This window comes from Lontra canadensis, unplaced genomic scaffold (assembly GCF_010015895.1).
Source record: "Lontra canadensis isolate GAN:19392208 unplaced genomic scaffold, GSC_riverotter_1.0 scaffold33, whole genome shotgun sequence".
Taxonomy (NCBI): domain Eukaryota; kingdom Metazoa; phylum Chordata; class Mammalia; order Carnivora; family Mustelidae; genus Lontra; species Lontra canadensis.
The window spans coordinates 19,823,187-19,840,510 of NW_022631027.1; the positions used below are offsets into that span (position 1 = coordinate 19,823,187).

The 17,324-nt window shown below is 37.7% G+C and overlaps 1 protein-coding gene across 1 annotated transcript in view; it reads right to left on the reverse strand.

The window, feature by feature from the left end:
- Nucleotides 1-17,324, reverse strand: part of LOC116873465 (calcium-binding mitochondrial carrier protein SCaMC-1-like) — a 130,548-nt gene that overhangs the window by 27,025 nt on the left and 86,199 nt on the right. The window contains 3 exon segments of the mRNA XM_032867271.1: nt 560-671; nt 1,851-1,944; nt 10,452-10,578. Of these exon segments, the coding sequence (XP_032723162.1) occupies nt 560-671; nt 1,851-1,944; nt 10,452-10,578 (333 nt within the window).

The window sequence follows — 17,324 nt, forward strand, 5'->3', positions numbered from 1 at the left end:
GGATACAAATATTATGCCATGAATAAATGATTAACATAACCTCCTGCATCAAGAACTAAAAAAGAAAAACAAGTTTTTGATTATGAAACCTCATTTGTTTCTCATGTCTCTGAGTCAAGTGCTTATGTAAAAAGAGCAAGTAGACTATATATCTGATCCTTTCTGATTCTGAAATTTTGAATCTTAACATTTGGCTTTATATTTCCCATGACAGAGAGCTGAGTATATCATCTCTAATATACTCTGTGAAAAAAGAAAAGTATATTATTTTTCCACTTTCCTAGGACAGTTAACTCTGTCAGAGTAATTTATTCTCAACACAGAGTAGGCCCTAGTAGATGAGTATCTACTTTAAGTTCTAGGTTTTAGTAAACAAAGGAATTACAGTAGCTATGTTTGTACATATACTAATACTCCTTACTCAATTAGTAGGACATCATAAGGAGAGAATATTGTTGTTAGCCACTGATGCTGGAAGTATTATAGAGGTTATGTAATCATAATAACAGCCATGATATTCATGGCAAAATAAAAAGAGTAAAATACAAAGCAATCTTACAGTAGAATTCTTCCAGAAATGAGCAATTTCATCAATACTTTTTGCAGGATGAAGTAAAAAGTAGTACTTCCATTTATCCAATTCTACTGTCATTATTCCATCACTATCTATGCTGAAATTTAGAACAAAAATAGAGCTTATGACATTTATAACAAATATTTTAAGAATAAGTACTAAGAATATTCTATTGAATATTTTAAAAGTTGCTAAGACAATAGATCTTATGTTAATTGTTCTTTTTTTTCTTATGTTAATTGTTCCTGCATGGAGACAACCTAAGTGACTGTCAGTAGATGAATGGATAAAGAAAATGTGGTGTGTGTGTGCAATGGAATATTATTCAGCCATAACAAAAGGAAATCTAGCCATTTGAGACAACATAGATGGCCCGTGAGGGCGTTTTGCTAAATGAAATAAGTCAGACAGAGAAAGACATACACCATATGATCTCACCTATGAATGAAAAATTGAAAAAAACAAAGAGCTCATAGAGAGAACAGATTGGTGGGTGGTTGCCAGAGGTGAAGGTTTAGGGGATGAGTGAAATGGGTGAAAGAGGTTGAAAGGTATAAACTTCAGTTATAAAATAAGTCATGGAAATGTAATGTACAGCATGGTAACTACAGTTAATAATACTATGCTGCATGTTTTTGAAAGTTGCTGAGACTAAATCTTAGAAGTTCTCATCACAAGAAAAGAATTTTAATTACAATTACATATGTGACAGATGTTAAGTAGACTTACTGTGCTAATCATTTCATAATATGTACAAATATCAGAACATTACATTGTACACCTGAAACTAATGTTGTTATATGTCAATTATACCTAAATAAAATAAAGCTTTAACTACAAAAAATATTCTTATTACAAAAAAAATAGTTATAAATAAGACAGCGAGAGGAAACTTTTGGAAGGAATGGATATGTTTATGGCATAGATTATGGTAATGGTTTCCTAAGTGAACACTTACCTCCAAACTCATCAAGTTGCATATATTAGTTATGTACAGCTTTTTATATGTCAAAAAAAATAAAAATTTTAAAATTTTTAAGTCAGTTGTTTAAGAGAATTACACCTATTCTTTAAACTAAAGCAGGCAGAATTTTATTCTAGGGATGTTTTAACGTGTGAACAGTTCATGATTTAGTCAATAGCATTCTCACAATTCAACCATTTTCTTAGGGATCTTTCTTATAACACTGTCAAAAAAAGCTAATATTATAAAACCTAAAAAGAAAGGAGGGCAAGCTGGAAAGAAGGGAGGCAAGCAGAGAGGAAGGAGCTACACCTATAGCAATTAGTTTCTAACATGGAATATTAAATAAAAATATTTACACCCAGTGATTTCAAAGCAGCAATTATTTCTGAAGTCTCTATTATTCCTTTAAAAAGTGAAAAAAATCTAATTAAATTATCTGAAAAGCTAACAAGGCAAACTATACTTACAATGCAATAGTCTTTAAAAAGCCCATTTTGGGGCACCTGGGTGGTTCAGTGGGTTAAGCCTCTGCCTTTGGCTCAGGTCATGATCTCAGGGTCCTGGGATCGAGCCCCACATGGGGCTCTCTGCTCAGCAGGGAGTCAGCTTCCCCCCTCTCTCTCTGCCTGCCTCTCTGCCTACTTGTGATCTCTCTCTCTCTGTCAAATAAATAAATAAAATAATTTAAAAAAATAAAAAATAAAAAGCCCATGTTTTATCATTTTTAAAAAATTTTTATTTTATTTTATTTTTTATTTCTTTTCAGTGTTCCAAAATTCATTGTTTATGCACCACACCCAATGAGGCTCACCCAACCTTTCACCCCCCTCCCCTCCAAAACTCTGTTTCTCAGAGTCCACAGTCTCTCATTGTTCATCTCCCCCTCCAATTTTCTCCAACTCGCTTCTCCTCTCCATCTCCCCATCTCCATGTCATTCCTTATGCTCCACAAAGAAGCGAAACCATATAATTGAGTCACTCCACCTGACTTATTTCATGCAGCATAATCTCTTCCAGTCCCATCCATGTTGATACAAAAGGAGGTGTAATATTCCATTGTATATATGGACCATATCTTCTTTATCCATTCATCCGTTGAAGGGCATCTTGGTTCTTTCCACAGTTTGGTGACTGTGGCCATTTCTGCTATGAACATTGGGGTAGAGATGGCTCTTCTTTTCACTACATCTGTATCTTTGGGGTAAATAACCAATAGTGCAATTGCAGGGTCATAGGGAAGCTCTATTTTTAATTTCTTGAGGAATCTCCACACTGTTCTCCAAAGTGGCTGCACCAACTTGCATTCCCACCAAGAGTGTAAGAGGGTTCCCCTTTCTCCACATCCTCTCCAGCACATGTTGTTTCCTGTCTTGCTAATTTTGGCCATTCTAACTGGTGTAAGGTGGTATCTCAATGCGGTTTTAATTTGAATCTCCCTGATGGCTAGTGATGATGAACATTTTTTCATGTGTCTGATAGCCATTTGTATGTCTTCATTGGAGATGTGTTTGTTCATATCTTCTGCCCATTTTTTAATATGATTGTCTGTTTTGTGTGTGTTGAGTTTGAGGAGTTCTTTATAGATCCTGGATATCAACCTTTTGTCTGTACTGTCATTTGCAAATATTTTCTCCCATTCCGTGGGTGGCCTCTTTGTGTAGAAGCTTTTGATCTTGATGAAGTCCCGAAAGTTCATTTTTGCTTTTTTTTCCTTTGCCTTTGAAGACATATCTTGAAAGAAGTTGCCGTGGCCGATGTTGAAGAGGTTACTGCCTATGTTTTCCTCCAGGATTTTGATAGATTCTTGCCTTACGTTGAGGTCTTTCATCCATTTCGAGTTTATCTTTGTGTTTACTGTAAGAGAATGGTTGAGTTCCATTCTTCTGTATATAGCTGTCCAATTCTCCCAGCACCACTTATTGAAGAGACTGTCATTTTTCCATTGGATATTTTTTCCTGCTTTGTCGAAGATTATTTGACCATAGAGTTGAGGGTCCATATCTGGGCTCTCTACTCTGTTCCATTGGTCTATGTGTCTGTTTTTGTGCCAATACCATGCTGCCTTGGTGATCACAGCTTTGTAGTAAATCTTGAAATCAGGCAACATGATGCCCCCAGTTTTGTTTTTCTTTTTCAACATTTCCTTAGCAATTTGGGGTCTCTTCTGGTTCCATACAAATTTTAGGAGAAAAGCCCATGTTTTTTAGAACTATAATCCCATATTCACAATACAAAGGGTAAAAGTTCTGAAAGCTAAAAGACTTTTTGTAAATTTGTTACAAAATTCATTTGGTAGTCAATTATTTATCTGATTTTGTGTGATTATTCATTTGTTTCACTGAAGAAATATTCACGTATATAATTGCATGGTGATGGCCCAAACCCCACTTGGAGTATTACATAATATATTGTACATGCACTGTGCTGCTTTTCTACAACTCAAATTCTAAATTTTTAAACACATTTTACCCTAAGGATTTCCAATAAGGGACTGTAGATCTACAACAAATCTAGATTATTGTACCTAGTTGGAAAAAATTAAAAAGCTAACTCTGAAGATCTGATTCATGAAAATAAGGCCACTCAATGTTTTAAGTTTTTAAAGAAATAACATACCAAAAATATAATACAACACAAACTCTTTTTAACACAACCATATCCTATGTTAAATAACTTGAGTCAACTGATATATTTAATACAAGCCTACCATGCATCTCAATCTCAAATTGCTAGATGTTGTGAAGGAGAAATTAAGTATTCCATATCCTCCTCAAACTCTAAAACACTTCACTCACATGCCACTTGCCAAATCCAAAAAAATTTTTGATCTCTCCCTTGTGTAAAACCAAGAGTTGAGACTATTCAATCTTTTAAAATATGAGGACAATGAATCTTGGAAAACTGAAAAAATGAATTAATTTTAAAAAGAAATTACAGAAAAATTTTAAAAATGAGGACATTTTTGTGTTAAAAAAATCAACCTAATGTCAGTTAGCTATAAAATCTATAACATTAAAAAACCACTATAACTTCAGTCACATCTTTATTTCATATTTTATGAGCCATAGCTGCATATGCATACATTTATAAATAGCATACATATGTATGAGACATATTTATTTACCCTACAAACAAAGCCTGGTATTCATATACAGAATTTCAGATTCTTTGTGATTCCTCCAAGGCCCCTAGTATTCCAAGATCCACAAGGCAGAATTTAATTATCTATTCCTTAACCTAAAAATCAAACTTTTCTTGGGGAAACTGAATCCTCTGCTTTATATGCCATTACTATCTTCAAACAGTATACTCATTAATTCAATAACTTAAAAAAATTTTTAAGGTATACTATTAAAATCACTATGTTAAATGTAAGAGAAGCCAGAAATTAATAAAAGAACAACCCCCAAAGAGCTTACTAGCTTGTATCAATGAACTACTTATTTTAAAAATACATTGCACTGTGCTAAAGTATATGTTATAGAAGAGTTATGAATAAAAAGAAATGCAGGGATAAATAAGAATTAAAAACAAAAGTCACAAATGAAGTATTATAAAGGATAAACAGGAGACCACCAAAGAAACAAAAAGCATTTCAGCAAAAGGCGCAGTATGAGCAAGGTACACTTACTTGTTAAAGATTGAGAACTTACATATAGTACTAGAAAGCAGGATAGTAACTACATTGGAGAGTGGTGGTGATTTGGATGGGACATGAAAGGGACACTACTGAGATGCTAATAATATTCTGCTTCTTAATTTGGATGTTGTTTCCATGTTGTATGTCTGTCTCAGGAAAATTTGTGGAGCTTTTACTTAGAATTTATGCACATGGCTATATATGTTGTATGTCAATGAAATCTTCCCCCCAAAATACCAAGTTAGGGCTAACCTGAAATGCTATATAAACCAGTTCTGACCTTGACTGACAATTTCCTAATTCTGTCTTTGTTCAGACTATGAGCTCTCTGCTCAAGAACCCCCCTTTTTTAAGATTTATTCATTTATTTATTTGAGAGAAAGAGAGAGAGAGAATGGCCATGCAAGTTTGGGGAGGGACAGAGAGAGAGAAACTCAAGCAGACTCCCTGCTGAGCACAGAGTCCAACACAGGGCTTGATCCCATGACCCTAAGATCATGACCTGAGCTAAAACCAAGAGTCAGGTGCTCAACTCACTGAGCCATCCAGGCACACCTCAAGAAATCCTTTCTTTTCAGTTCTGTTTATGTATTGATCCAGTATAAATCTAAATTGTCCCTGGGCACAATTAAGCTCTCCCTATATCACTTCTACAGCAACTATTACAGTCTGTCTTGTGTATGTTTGTTTATTCCTAATTCACCAAAAATTGTTACTTCTGAAGACCTTTGTTAACACAGTTCCCAGTGCAATAGTACACATATAATGCTCAAAAACTGTTTGCTTCATTGAACTAAAGTACTTCAGGTAATTTTTACCTGAAAGGAGCCAAAAATCCAAGCTAAGATGTAGGAAAAAAAATAGGTAATGAGATCCAGAACATTATCAAGGTCTATGAACTGAAGAAAGATATTCAAAATTGTCTTTAATTATATGCAGCAGGCTTTCACTGAGAATATAGACTTGAAATGAATTCAACAGAGTAACAGTTGTTCGATGGATGGAGAGGAGGACCACAACCATTCCAGCATTGCAGTTCCAGGGAGAAATGCAAAGTATTCCATCCCTGTACCAGCAATTGAATGCTAAGTAACAAACTATCCCAAAATTTAGTGGTTTAAAAAGGATATATTTGATTATGGGTATGTAATCTGAGCTTGATTCAACTCGTTGGTTCTTCTGTCTGTCTTGCCTAAGCCACTTGTGTGAGTTCATTCATTTGAAGGTTTGTTCAACTACCGTTGGAAATCCAAGATGACTTCACACATGTCTGTTACTTCAGATGGAAATGTAAAACAACTGAGAACTAAATGAGTGATCTCTCCCACTGGGTAGCTCGATCTCTTTTCTGGTGGCTCAGGATGTTAAGAAAGAGTATTCGAAGAGGACAGGTTCCAATATACAAGTACTTATTAAGCCTTACTGATGCCCCAATGACTGAAGTAAGTAAAAACGGCCAAGCCCAGGCCTGTGTGGTTCACAAGCCTACACAAAGGCATACATCCTGGGAGATGTGGCTCACTGGGAGAGCCAATGGAATGCAAAATAGTTAACTTTCCTTAAACTCAGTGTTCTGTAAAATGCAGCTGCTATAATGACTTGTATGAGACAAAAATAAGATATAGAAAATAAAGTACAATAAATGTCAGTTCCTTTCATACCATTTTTTCAATCTCCAAGAAACTCCAACTAAAAAAGAATTCAATAATTTCTTCATTCACGTCATTATAACCACAAGCCACGGACACTTTGGCTAAATAGGAGCAGGAGCTCAGATACTACTTAGTGAGAGAAGTTAAACAGATTGGATCACATGGGGGCTTGAGCACCTCCTGCCAGTGATTTTGATAATAGACCAGCCCATATGCATCCTCTTGCCTCCACTGATTGGCCTAAGGCCTGGAAACCCTCCTGGGGGACAGAAAGCAGGTGGTAAAGATTGAATCCTGCATACTATTAATTTTTAACAAATATAATGTGTGATGGGCTGGGAGAGTCTCAATAGGAATAATGATGTCAGGAAGGAAAAGCAGGGGAAGTGAGCCAGATCCAGTGAGTCAGATCCAATGATAGCATTCAAAAGGCAATGTTGGCTCCAGGGTCAATGACACACAGCTGATACCAGAAACTACATTAGCCCAGTCAATCTGGAAGCACTTGGACGCTCTGGACGAAAGTGACACATGTTCATATGAATTGAGAAAGCTTGTGAGGCCCCAAATATTCTGGTATTATCAGACACTTGATTAAGCATAATAGCAGGGAGGAGTTTCCTAAGGCTGCCGTAATGAAGTATCACAATCTGAGTACTTAGAAAAATAGGAATTTATGGTCTCACAGTTCTGGAGGCCAGAAGTCTGAAACCAAAGTGTCAGCAGGGCCATGTTCCCTCTGAAGATGCCAGGGAAAGATCTGTTCTGTGCTTCTCTCCAAGCTTCTGGTAGCCACAGGTGTTTCTTGGCTTGCTGATGTATCACCCCATTCCTAACCCCATCACACCAAAGGGCCATTTCACATCATCTACCTCTGTGCATATCTGCTTCTGTGTCCAAATTTCCCCTTTACATGACCAAAATGCTAATGGCGTCATTTTAACTTAATTACTTCTATAAAGACCTATTTTAAAATAAGGTCACAGTCTGAGGTATGGAAGGCTCAACGTATCTTTTTTAGGGTGCACACAGTTCAACCCATACCAGAGGATGTACTCCCTTTTGCATCCACAAAAAGTATGCTGGCCAAATTGAGCTCTATGCAAAGGTGTTCACTGAAGCAGCAACAATGATGACACAGAAAGCAGGCAGCTCAATCAGACCTCACACCTCAGCTAGATCTTAGAGTCTAAGATCTGTAGTCTAGGTGCCAACAGTGGAGCTTCATACCAACTGTCATGACTCAAAACAAATGAAGCCCATGGGAATTTGGACAGCAGCTCTGCCAAAATGGCACCTCCTCAAGACTTTGGGGACTGAGCCGTGATATTCCAGTTTGACCGGTCAAGGCAGAAATGAAAAGATCTATATTGCTAATCACTGTATTACTTTTGAATTCCCACCTTGCCTCAGAAAAAAAGTTCTCTTTGTTACCAAGAGCTACAAGCACTGATTTGCAGCTTTACCAGAGACAATAGTAGCATTATGTTTTTACTAATGACAATCTGATTTCACTGATTATCTGACACAGTGGATTTTCAGCTCACAAATGATGATTATGGTGGTAACCACCAATAACAGGTGAAATTCCAGAATAGCACAAAAGCAGAACTACTGGGACAAGAACAGCAGCAACTGAATACCAGTTCTAATTGAAAGACATTAGTAAGTAGTACCTCTAAAACTTCAGGGTAGTATTTCAATAGCAGGACCCAGAAAGGCCTACAATTCTTTCTAAAAAATGAATGGAAACTTGAAGCACTGAAATTTGGGTATTGGAGGTCACTAAAGCCTGTGACCTTCAGGATACATCTTGTTTTACCTAAGAATCCATTAACATAATCCTTTAAATAGCTTTTCTGCTAGACTTAGAATTTTTCAATTAACAAAAACTAGATTTCTGAAAACTTAAAAACTAATACATATGTTTTTAGATTGGGTGTAATTAGGCTTTAATTACCCATTAGCTACATATGGATAAGGAAATGGTATTTTACTTTTACCTACAGTCTCTGTGATTTAAGGGTTTTTGATAAAATACACCTTTCCTCTGTAAATCAGCATAGATATTGATCACAACAATATGTATTAAAGTGCAAGTTTGGAAACATCCCAAATGCCTTACAATACAGGAATGATTGGATAAGTCTACTCATAAATGGAATATTACAGAATCATTAAAAGCTATGTTTGTGAAGAATATTAAATGAAATATAAATGCAGGGGCCCCAGGGTGGCTCAGTCATTAAGCATCTGCCTTTGGCTCAGATCATGACCCCAGGGTCCTGGGATCGAGCCCCACATCCGGCTCCTTGCTCAGAGGGAAGCCGGCTTCTCCCTCTCCCACTCCCCACTTGTGTTCCCTCTCTTGGTGTGTCTCTCTGCCAAGTAAATAAATAAAATCCTTAAAAAAAAAAAAGAAATGATAATGCTTACATTATAACATTAAAAGAAAAAAAGTAGGACATCAAACTATATTTAGTGTGACTACAATTTTATTTAAAGAGAGAAAGAGAGATGCCTGGGTGACTCAGTTGGTTGAGCGTCTGCCTTTGGCTGAGGTCATGATCCCAGGGTTCTGGGATGGAGCCCCACAAGTGACTCCTTGCTCGGTGGGGAGCCTGCTTCTCCCTTTCCCTCTGCCTGCTGCTTCCCCTGCTTGTGCTCTCTCTATCCTCTGTCCCTGACAAATAAATAAAATCTTAAAAAAAAAAAGTTATGCTTAAAAAGAGAGAAAGAGAAACCAAGCAAGAAACAAATGTCTAGAAGAAACTATAAACATATATTAAATTATTAAACCTTATCTCCAGACGGCAGGGTTACAAGTAACTTTTACTTTTTCTCACCATCTTTGTGTTATCTAACTGCCCTGCAACCAAAATATTTTCAAAATCAGCAAGCAAACAATGGCATTTTTTAAAATTACCATGATACTTTTAGCTCATACATTGCAAAAGAGTGGAGAGGTCTACTCCCTAAGCCCAGAAGCTTTAAATTCAGAGGACAAATTCGTTTATTGAGAAAATAGTAACCAGGGGCATCTCGGTGACTCTGTCAGTTAAACATCTGCCTTCAGCTCAGGTTATGATCCCAGGGTCCTGGGATTGAGCCCCACATGGGGCTCCCTGCTCAGTGGGGATTCGGCTTCTCCCTCTCCCTTAGTCCCTTCCCCCTGCTTATGCTCTCTCTCTCAAATAAATAAGTTAAATCTTTAAAAATATAGTAACCACACAAAAATTATAACACTAGTGGGGCATCTGGGTGGCTCAGTGGGTTAAAGCCTCTGTCTTGATCCCGGGGTCATGGGATCAAGCCCTGCATTGGGCTCTCTGCTCGGTGGGGAGCCTGCTCCCCCCGCTCTCTCTCTGCCTGCCCCTCTGCCTACTTGTGATGTCTGTCTGTCAAGGAAATAAATAAAAGCTTTAGAAAAAACTTATAACAGTAGTCAATGATATTTATATATTATTCTCAGAAAGAAAAAATTACTGCTAGACATGCAATAGAAATAACTGAATCTCTGATGGTAAGAGAAAGTTAAAGGCTGCTAAAACAATGTCCTTTAGTACTGACAATTATTATTCATGTCAAGTTAATTGTGAATAAGATACAAACACACACCATCATTATTGTCATCCAGACTATTAAATGCCAGCCTCATTTTTTTCTCATGGTCTTTAAGGTACCGCAAAAATTCTCCAAAGTCCAATCCTGAATCCTCATTGGTATTTCCAGCTTTAAAAATGTCCTACAAGAGGGGCGCCTGGGTGGCTCAGTGGGTTAAAGCCTCTGCCTTCGGCTCAGGTCATGATCTCAGGGTCCTGGGATCAAGCCCCGCATTGGGCTCTCTGCTCAGCAGGGAGCCTGCTTCCTCCCCTCTCTCTCTCTCTGCCTGCCTCTCTGCCTACTTGTGATCTCTCTCTCTCTCTCTGTCAAATAAATAAAATCTTAAAAAAAAATGCCCTACAAGGAAGAAGAAATTGATTGCAGAAACATATTGCAAGTAAACCCACTGTAGCATGCTAACATTGGCACATTTCACTCATATTAATTATTGTCTTAGTTTTTCAGTCACAGGTGAAAGGTTTCTAAGAACACTTGTGATTTTTTTAACTTGTGCAATACTAGAGAATAGCCACCATGTCATTCCAAATAATTCTGAATTTATAAGTAGGTATTTAACAGAGGTAAACAATGAATGCCAAGTGCCTTGAGAGAGGAAAGATACTAAGATACACAATCTTTGCCATCAGAGACCTCAAGCTCTATTAACTAAATGAGAGAAAATACTTAAATTTCTAAGAGAACTTAATATGGTGGAGTAGTAGGGTAACCCTGGGCTTCTTCCTCCCTCAAACACAGCTAGCTAAACATCAAATCATTTTGAACACTTAGGAAATCAATCTGAGGATTAAGAAAACAATTTGCACAATTAGAGGGAAAGAATATGGCAGATACTAGGTTTGGAGCCATGAATTGGGGGAGAAAAAAAATGCGGTGCCACAGAGGAGAGGGAGTACTTTTTGTGGAACAAAGCTGGGGAAGGAGAGAGAGAGTAGTGGAAGGGTATGTGAAAGACATCATGGTGTGGGGATCCCCTGGGAGGCACTAGGAGAGAAAGGTCTTTCCCAGAGTACATTTGGAAGAGGGTTTTGATTTTGCTTTCTATAAAAGATTTTACTTATTCTTTTGAGAAAGAGATTGCAACAGTAACAGAGAGCATGAGTGGGGAGAAGAGAAACAGGCTCCGCACAGAACAGGGAGCCCAACATGGGGCTCGATCCCAGGACCCCGGGATCATGATCAGGGCCAAGGCAGATCCCAACTGACTGAACCACCCAGGTGCCCCCTGGAAGAGGGTTTTTACCTCTCCAAGGACAAAAGACCCACCAGGCATCACTGAGCAACAACTCAGCAGCAGCGGTCAGTGGTGTGGGTGGGCAGACAGCAGAAATCTTGGTCACAGCTTTTCCCTATGCATCACCATAGACTCCAGACACTGATACAGTCCAGGCAACTGCTTTCCTGGGACAGAACAGTGCCAGGCACAATGCTCTGAGGGTCTTCACCAGCGGAGGGGAGCAGGTCCACACTGTGCTCTGCCCATTAAGATCTGGAGTTTTGAAACCCAGCCATGGGCCAGAGATAAAGCACAGATGAACTCTGGCGCCAGGTATGCCCATGGCTGGGCACAGAGAGAATGAGGGAAGGGATATGATGAAAGCTTGGGGCAGAGAAGAGGACATGGTTCTCTTTTCTGTGAGGTCCACCTATATAGGGAGGCCATGAGCATCCCTCCCTAGAGATGAGAGGGCAAGGTGATGCCATCTTCCACCCCACCCCCACCAATACCAGAACTGTCAGACTTCAGACAGAAACACAGCATGTCCAGGAGAGGTTGGAGTCACTTACAACAAACCCAGGGCCCCTGCGCCTGGCAGGGGCATTTTTATAAGGACAGTTCTGACAGTGAGACAGAGCAGTGGGCCTCTCCCTCAGAAGACCAACACAGGTCGCCATCATGTACCAGGTCTACTGATCATAGAGTGCCCCAAAGAATCAGCCTCAGTTCCAGTGGAACTGGTTTTTTTTTTTTTCTTTCTTTCTTTGGAATCAGGCTCATAGATTTTTGTTCTTTTGTTGATTTGTTTGTTTCCTTTTCTCTCTCTCTCTTTTTTTTTTTTTTTTTTTGGCTCAGGCTTCTTTCTTTTCTTTTTTCCTTCCTTCTTTTTCTTTGGACTCAGGCTTATACTTTTGTCTGTTTGTTTTTTGCTCCTTCTCCTTTTCTCTTTTCTTTGATCAGGCATTCCCCACCACCCCTTTTAGGCATATCTTAACAAACAAATCAAAGCACACCTAGTTAAAAGTCCAAGCACTCCCCACTACAAAGAAGGATGACCTCTGCAGAGGACTGACCTTGAAAATGAGCAGCCAAAACACAATAGCATACATCAGAAACACTTCCTGAAATGCCAGGCCCTGGACAGTATATGGCCCTTTCATAACATATGAAAGACAGAAACCTAGACATAATGACAAAATGGAGGAATTCTCCCCAAAAGAAAGATCAAGAAGAAAGCCAGGGATTTATTCAAATAGATATAAGCAATATATCCAAACAAGAATTTAGAACAACAGTCAAAAATACTAGCTGGGCTTAAAAGAAGCATAGAAGACACCACAGCAACACTGGCTGCAGAGCTAAAAGACCTAAGAAATACATCATAATAAAAACTGTATCTATAACTGAGATGCAAAACTGACTGGATGTAATGACAATGATGATGGAAGAGGCAGACTATTGAATAGGTGACACAGAAGATAAAATTATGGAAAATAATGAGGCTAAAAAGAAGAGGGAAAGATAATTATTAGATCATGATTACAGACTTAGGGAATTCAGCAATTTCACAAAATGCAGTAATATCTGTATCATAGGGGTCCCAGAAGAAAAAGAGCAGGAAAAAGGGGCAGAAGGTTTATTTGAACAAATTATAGGCAGTCAAGTCCAAGAGGCACAGAGAACTCCCCTCAAAATCAACAACAAAAAAAGTCAACACCAAGACATATAGTAGTGAAACTTGCAAAATACAAAGATAAAGAGAGAATTCTGAAAACACCTAGGGACAAAAAGTCCTTAAACTATAAGGACAGTCATATAAGGTTAACAGCAGATCCGACCACAGAAATTTGGTAGGCCAGAAGAAAGTAGCATGATATATTCAACATGCTGAATGGGAAAAATATGCAGCCAAAAATACTATATCCAGCAAGACTGTCAATCAGAATAGAAGGAATAAGAGTTTCCAAAACAAGCAAAGACTAAACAAGTTCGTAGACACAAAACCAGCTCTGCAAGAAATATTAAAGGGGACACTTTGAGCAGGAAAGAGACACCAAAAACAACAAAGACTAGAAAGGAATAATCTACAGGATCAGTGACTTTATAGGTAATACAATGGCACAAAATTAATATCTATCAATAATCACTCTGAATGTAAATGGACTAAATAATCCAATCAAAAGACATAGGATAAAGACCCATCAATATGCTGCTTACAAGAGACTCATTTTAAGAGCATCTGGGTGACTCAGTTGGTTAAGCATCTGCCTTCAGCTCAGGTCGTGACCCTGGGGTCCTGAGATCAAGTCCTGAAACAGGCTCCCTGCTCAGCAGGAAGTCTGCTTCTCCCTCTCCCTTTGTCCCTGCCCTCTGTTCATGCTCCCTCTCTTACTTTCTCTCTAATAAATAAATATTTTTTTTTTTAAAAGGCTTAGAGGGGCGCCTGGGTGGTTCAGTGGGTTAAAGCCTCTGCCTTCGGCTCAGGTCATGATTCCAGGGTCCTGGGATCAAGCCCCACATTGGGCTCTCTGCTCAGCAAGAGCCTGCTTTCCCCTCTCTCCGACTACTTGTGATCTCTGTCTGTCAAATAAATAAATAATATCTTTTTTAAAAGACTTAGACACAAAGATACCTCCAGATTGAAAATGAGGGGGTGGAGAATAATCAATCATGCTAACGAACACTGAAAGAAAGCTGGAGTAGCCATACTTACATCAAATTAGATTTTAAACCAAAGTCTATAATAAGAGATGAAGAATAGCACAGTATCATAATAAAGGGATCTATCCAACAAGAGGATCTAACAATTATAAATATTTATGCTCTAATTTGGGAGCAGCCAAACATATAAATCAATAACTAACAGACTTAAAGAAACTTATTAATAATGATACAATATAACAATAGGGGACTTTAACACCCCACTCACATCAATGGAGAGATCTTCTAAGCAGAAGATCAACAAGGGAAAAATGGCTTTGAATGACACACTAGACCAGATGGATTTTACAGACACATTCAAAACATTTCATCCCAAAGCAGCAGAATACACATTCTTGTCAAGTGCACATGGAACACTCTCCAGAAAAGATAACATACTGGTTCACAAGTCAGGCCTCAGCCAGTAGAAAGATTAAGATAATACCATGCATATTTTCAAACCACCATGCTATGAAACATGACAAACACAATTTAGAAAGAATAAAGAACATAAGAACAAGAAAACACAAGAACAAATTTGGAAAGACCACAAATACTTAGGGGTTAAAGAGCATCCTCACTAAGGAATGAATGAGTTTACCAGGAATTTAAAGAAGAAATTTAAAAATACATGAAAACAAATTAAAATTAAAATACAACAGTCCAAACTTCTGGGACACAGCAAAGGCAGTAATAAGAGGGAAGTATATATCAACACAGGCATTCCTCAAAAAGCAAAAAAGTCTCAAATCACAATCTAACCTTACACCCAAAGGAGTTGGAAAAAAATAACAACAAATAAGGTCTAGAACCAGCAGAAGAAGGGAAATAATTAAGATTAGAGCAGAAATAAAAGATACAGAAATCAAAAAACCAGTAGAACAGATCAAGGATACCAAGAGCTAGTTCTTTGAAAGAATAAATCAACTTGATAAACCCCTAGCCAGACTTAACAAAAATAAAGAGAAAGGACCCAAATAAATAAAATCATGAATAAGAGAGGTGAGATCACAACCAATACCACAGAAATACAAACAATATAAGAGAATATTTTTACACTAACAAATTGGGCAATCTGGAAGAAATGGACAAATTCCTAGAAACATATAAACTACCAAAAGTGAAACAGAAAGAAAGAAAATTTGAATGGACCCATAACCAGCAGATAAGTTGAATCAGTAATCAAAAATCTCTCAACAAACAGGAGTCCAGAGCCAGATGGCTCCCAGGGGAATTCTACCAAACGCCTAAAGAAGGTTCTTTATTCTTCTGAGGCTGTTACAAAAAAATAGAAATAGAAGGAAAACTTCCAAACTCATTCTACGAGGCCAGCATTACCTTGATTCCAAAACCAAGGACCTCACTAAAAAAGAGAATTACAGACCAATATCCCTGATGAACATGGATGCAAAAATTCTCAATAAGACATTAGCTAATCAAATTCAACAGTACATTAAAAGGATTATTCACCATGATCAAATGGAATTTATTCCTGGCCTGTAGGAGTGGTTCAATATCTGCAAATCAATCAATGTGATACTCCACATTAATAAAAGATAAGAACCTTATGATCCTCTCGATACATGCAGAAAAAGCATTTGACAAAATACATCATCCTTTCTTGAAAGAAACCCTCAAGAGAGTAGGGATAGAAGGAACATACCTCAAACCTCAACATTATAAAGGCCATATATGAAAGGTCCACAGCTAATATCATTCTCAATGGGCAAAAACTGTTCCCCTAAGGTCAGGAACATACACAGATCTCCACAGTCACCACTATTGTTCAACATAGTACTAGAAGTCTTAGCCTTAGCAATCAGACAACAAAAAGAAATTAAAGACATCCAAAGCAGCAAGAAGAAGTTAAACTTTTACTCTTTGCAGACGACATGATATTCAAAATCTGTAAGACTCCACCAAAAAATTGCTAGAACTGATGAATTCAGCAAAGTGGCAGGGTATAAAATCAATGTACAGAAATCTGTTGCATAGCTATACACTAATAATGAAGTAGCAGAAGGAGAAATCAAGAAGTAATCCCATTTATGACTGCATCAAAAACCATAAGATACCTAGAAATAAACCTAACCAAAGAGGCCAAGTATCTCTACTCAGAAAACTATAGAACACTTATAAAAGAAACTAAAAAAGACACAAAGAAATGGAAAAACATTCCATGCTCATGGATTGGAAGAACAAATATTGTTAAAATGTTAAATTGGATAGAAACATGCAAAAGAATGAAACTGGACCACTTTCTTACACCATACACAAAGTAAGTGCAAAATGGATGAAAGACATAAATATAAGACAGGAAACTATCAAAATCCTAGAGGAGAAAATATGCAGCAAACTCTTTGACCTCAACCAAAGCAATTTCTTACTAGACATGTCTCCAGAGGCAAGGGAAACAAAAGCAAAAATGAACTATTAGGACTTCATCAAAATAAAAGGCTTCTGTAAAGTAAAGGAAACAATCAACAAAACTAAAAGGCAACTGACAGAATGGGAGAAGATATCTGCAAATGACATCATATAAAGGGCTAATGTCTAGAATCTAGAAAAAACTCATCAAAAGCAACTCACACAAAATACAGAATCCAGTTAAGAAATGGGCAGGAGACATGAACAGACATTTCTCCAAAGAAGACAAGCAAATGGCTACCACACTCATGAAAAAATGCTCAGCATGACTAGGGATCAGGGAAATACAAAGCAAAACCACAAAGAGATATCACCACACACCTGTCAGAATGGCCAAAATTAACAACTCAGGAAACAACAGATGTTGGTGAGGATGTGGAAAAAGAGGAAACTTTTGCACTGTTGGTGGGAATGCAAACTGGTGCAGCCACTTTGGGAAACAGTATGGAAGTTCCTCAAAAAGTTAAAATGAGAACTGCCTTACAATCCAGGAATCACACCACTGGACATTTACCCAAAGAACA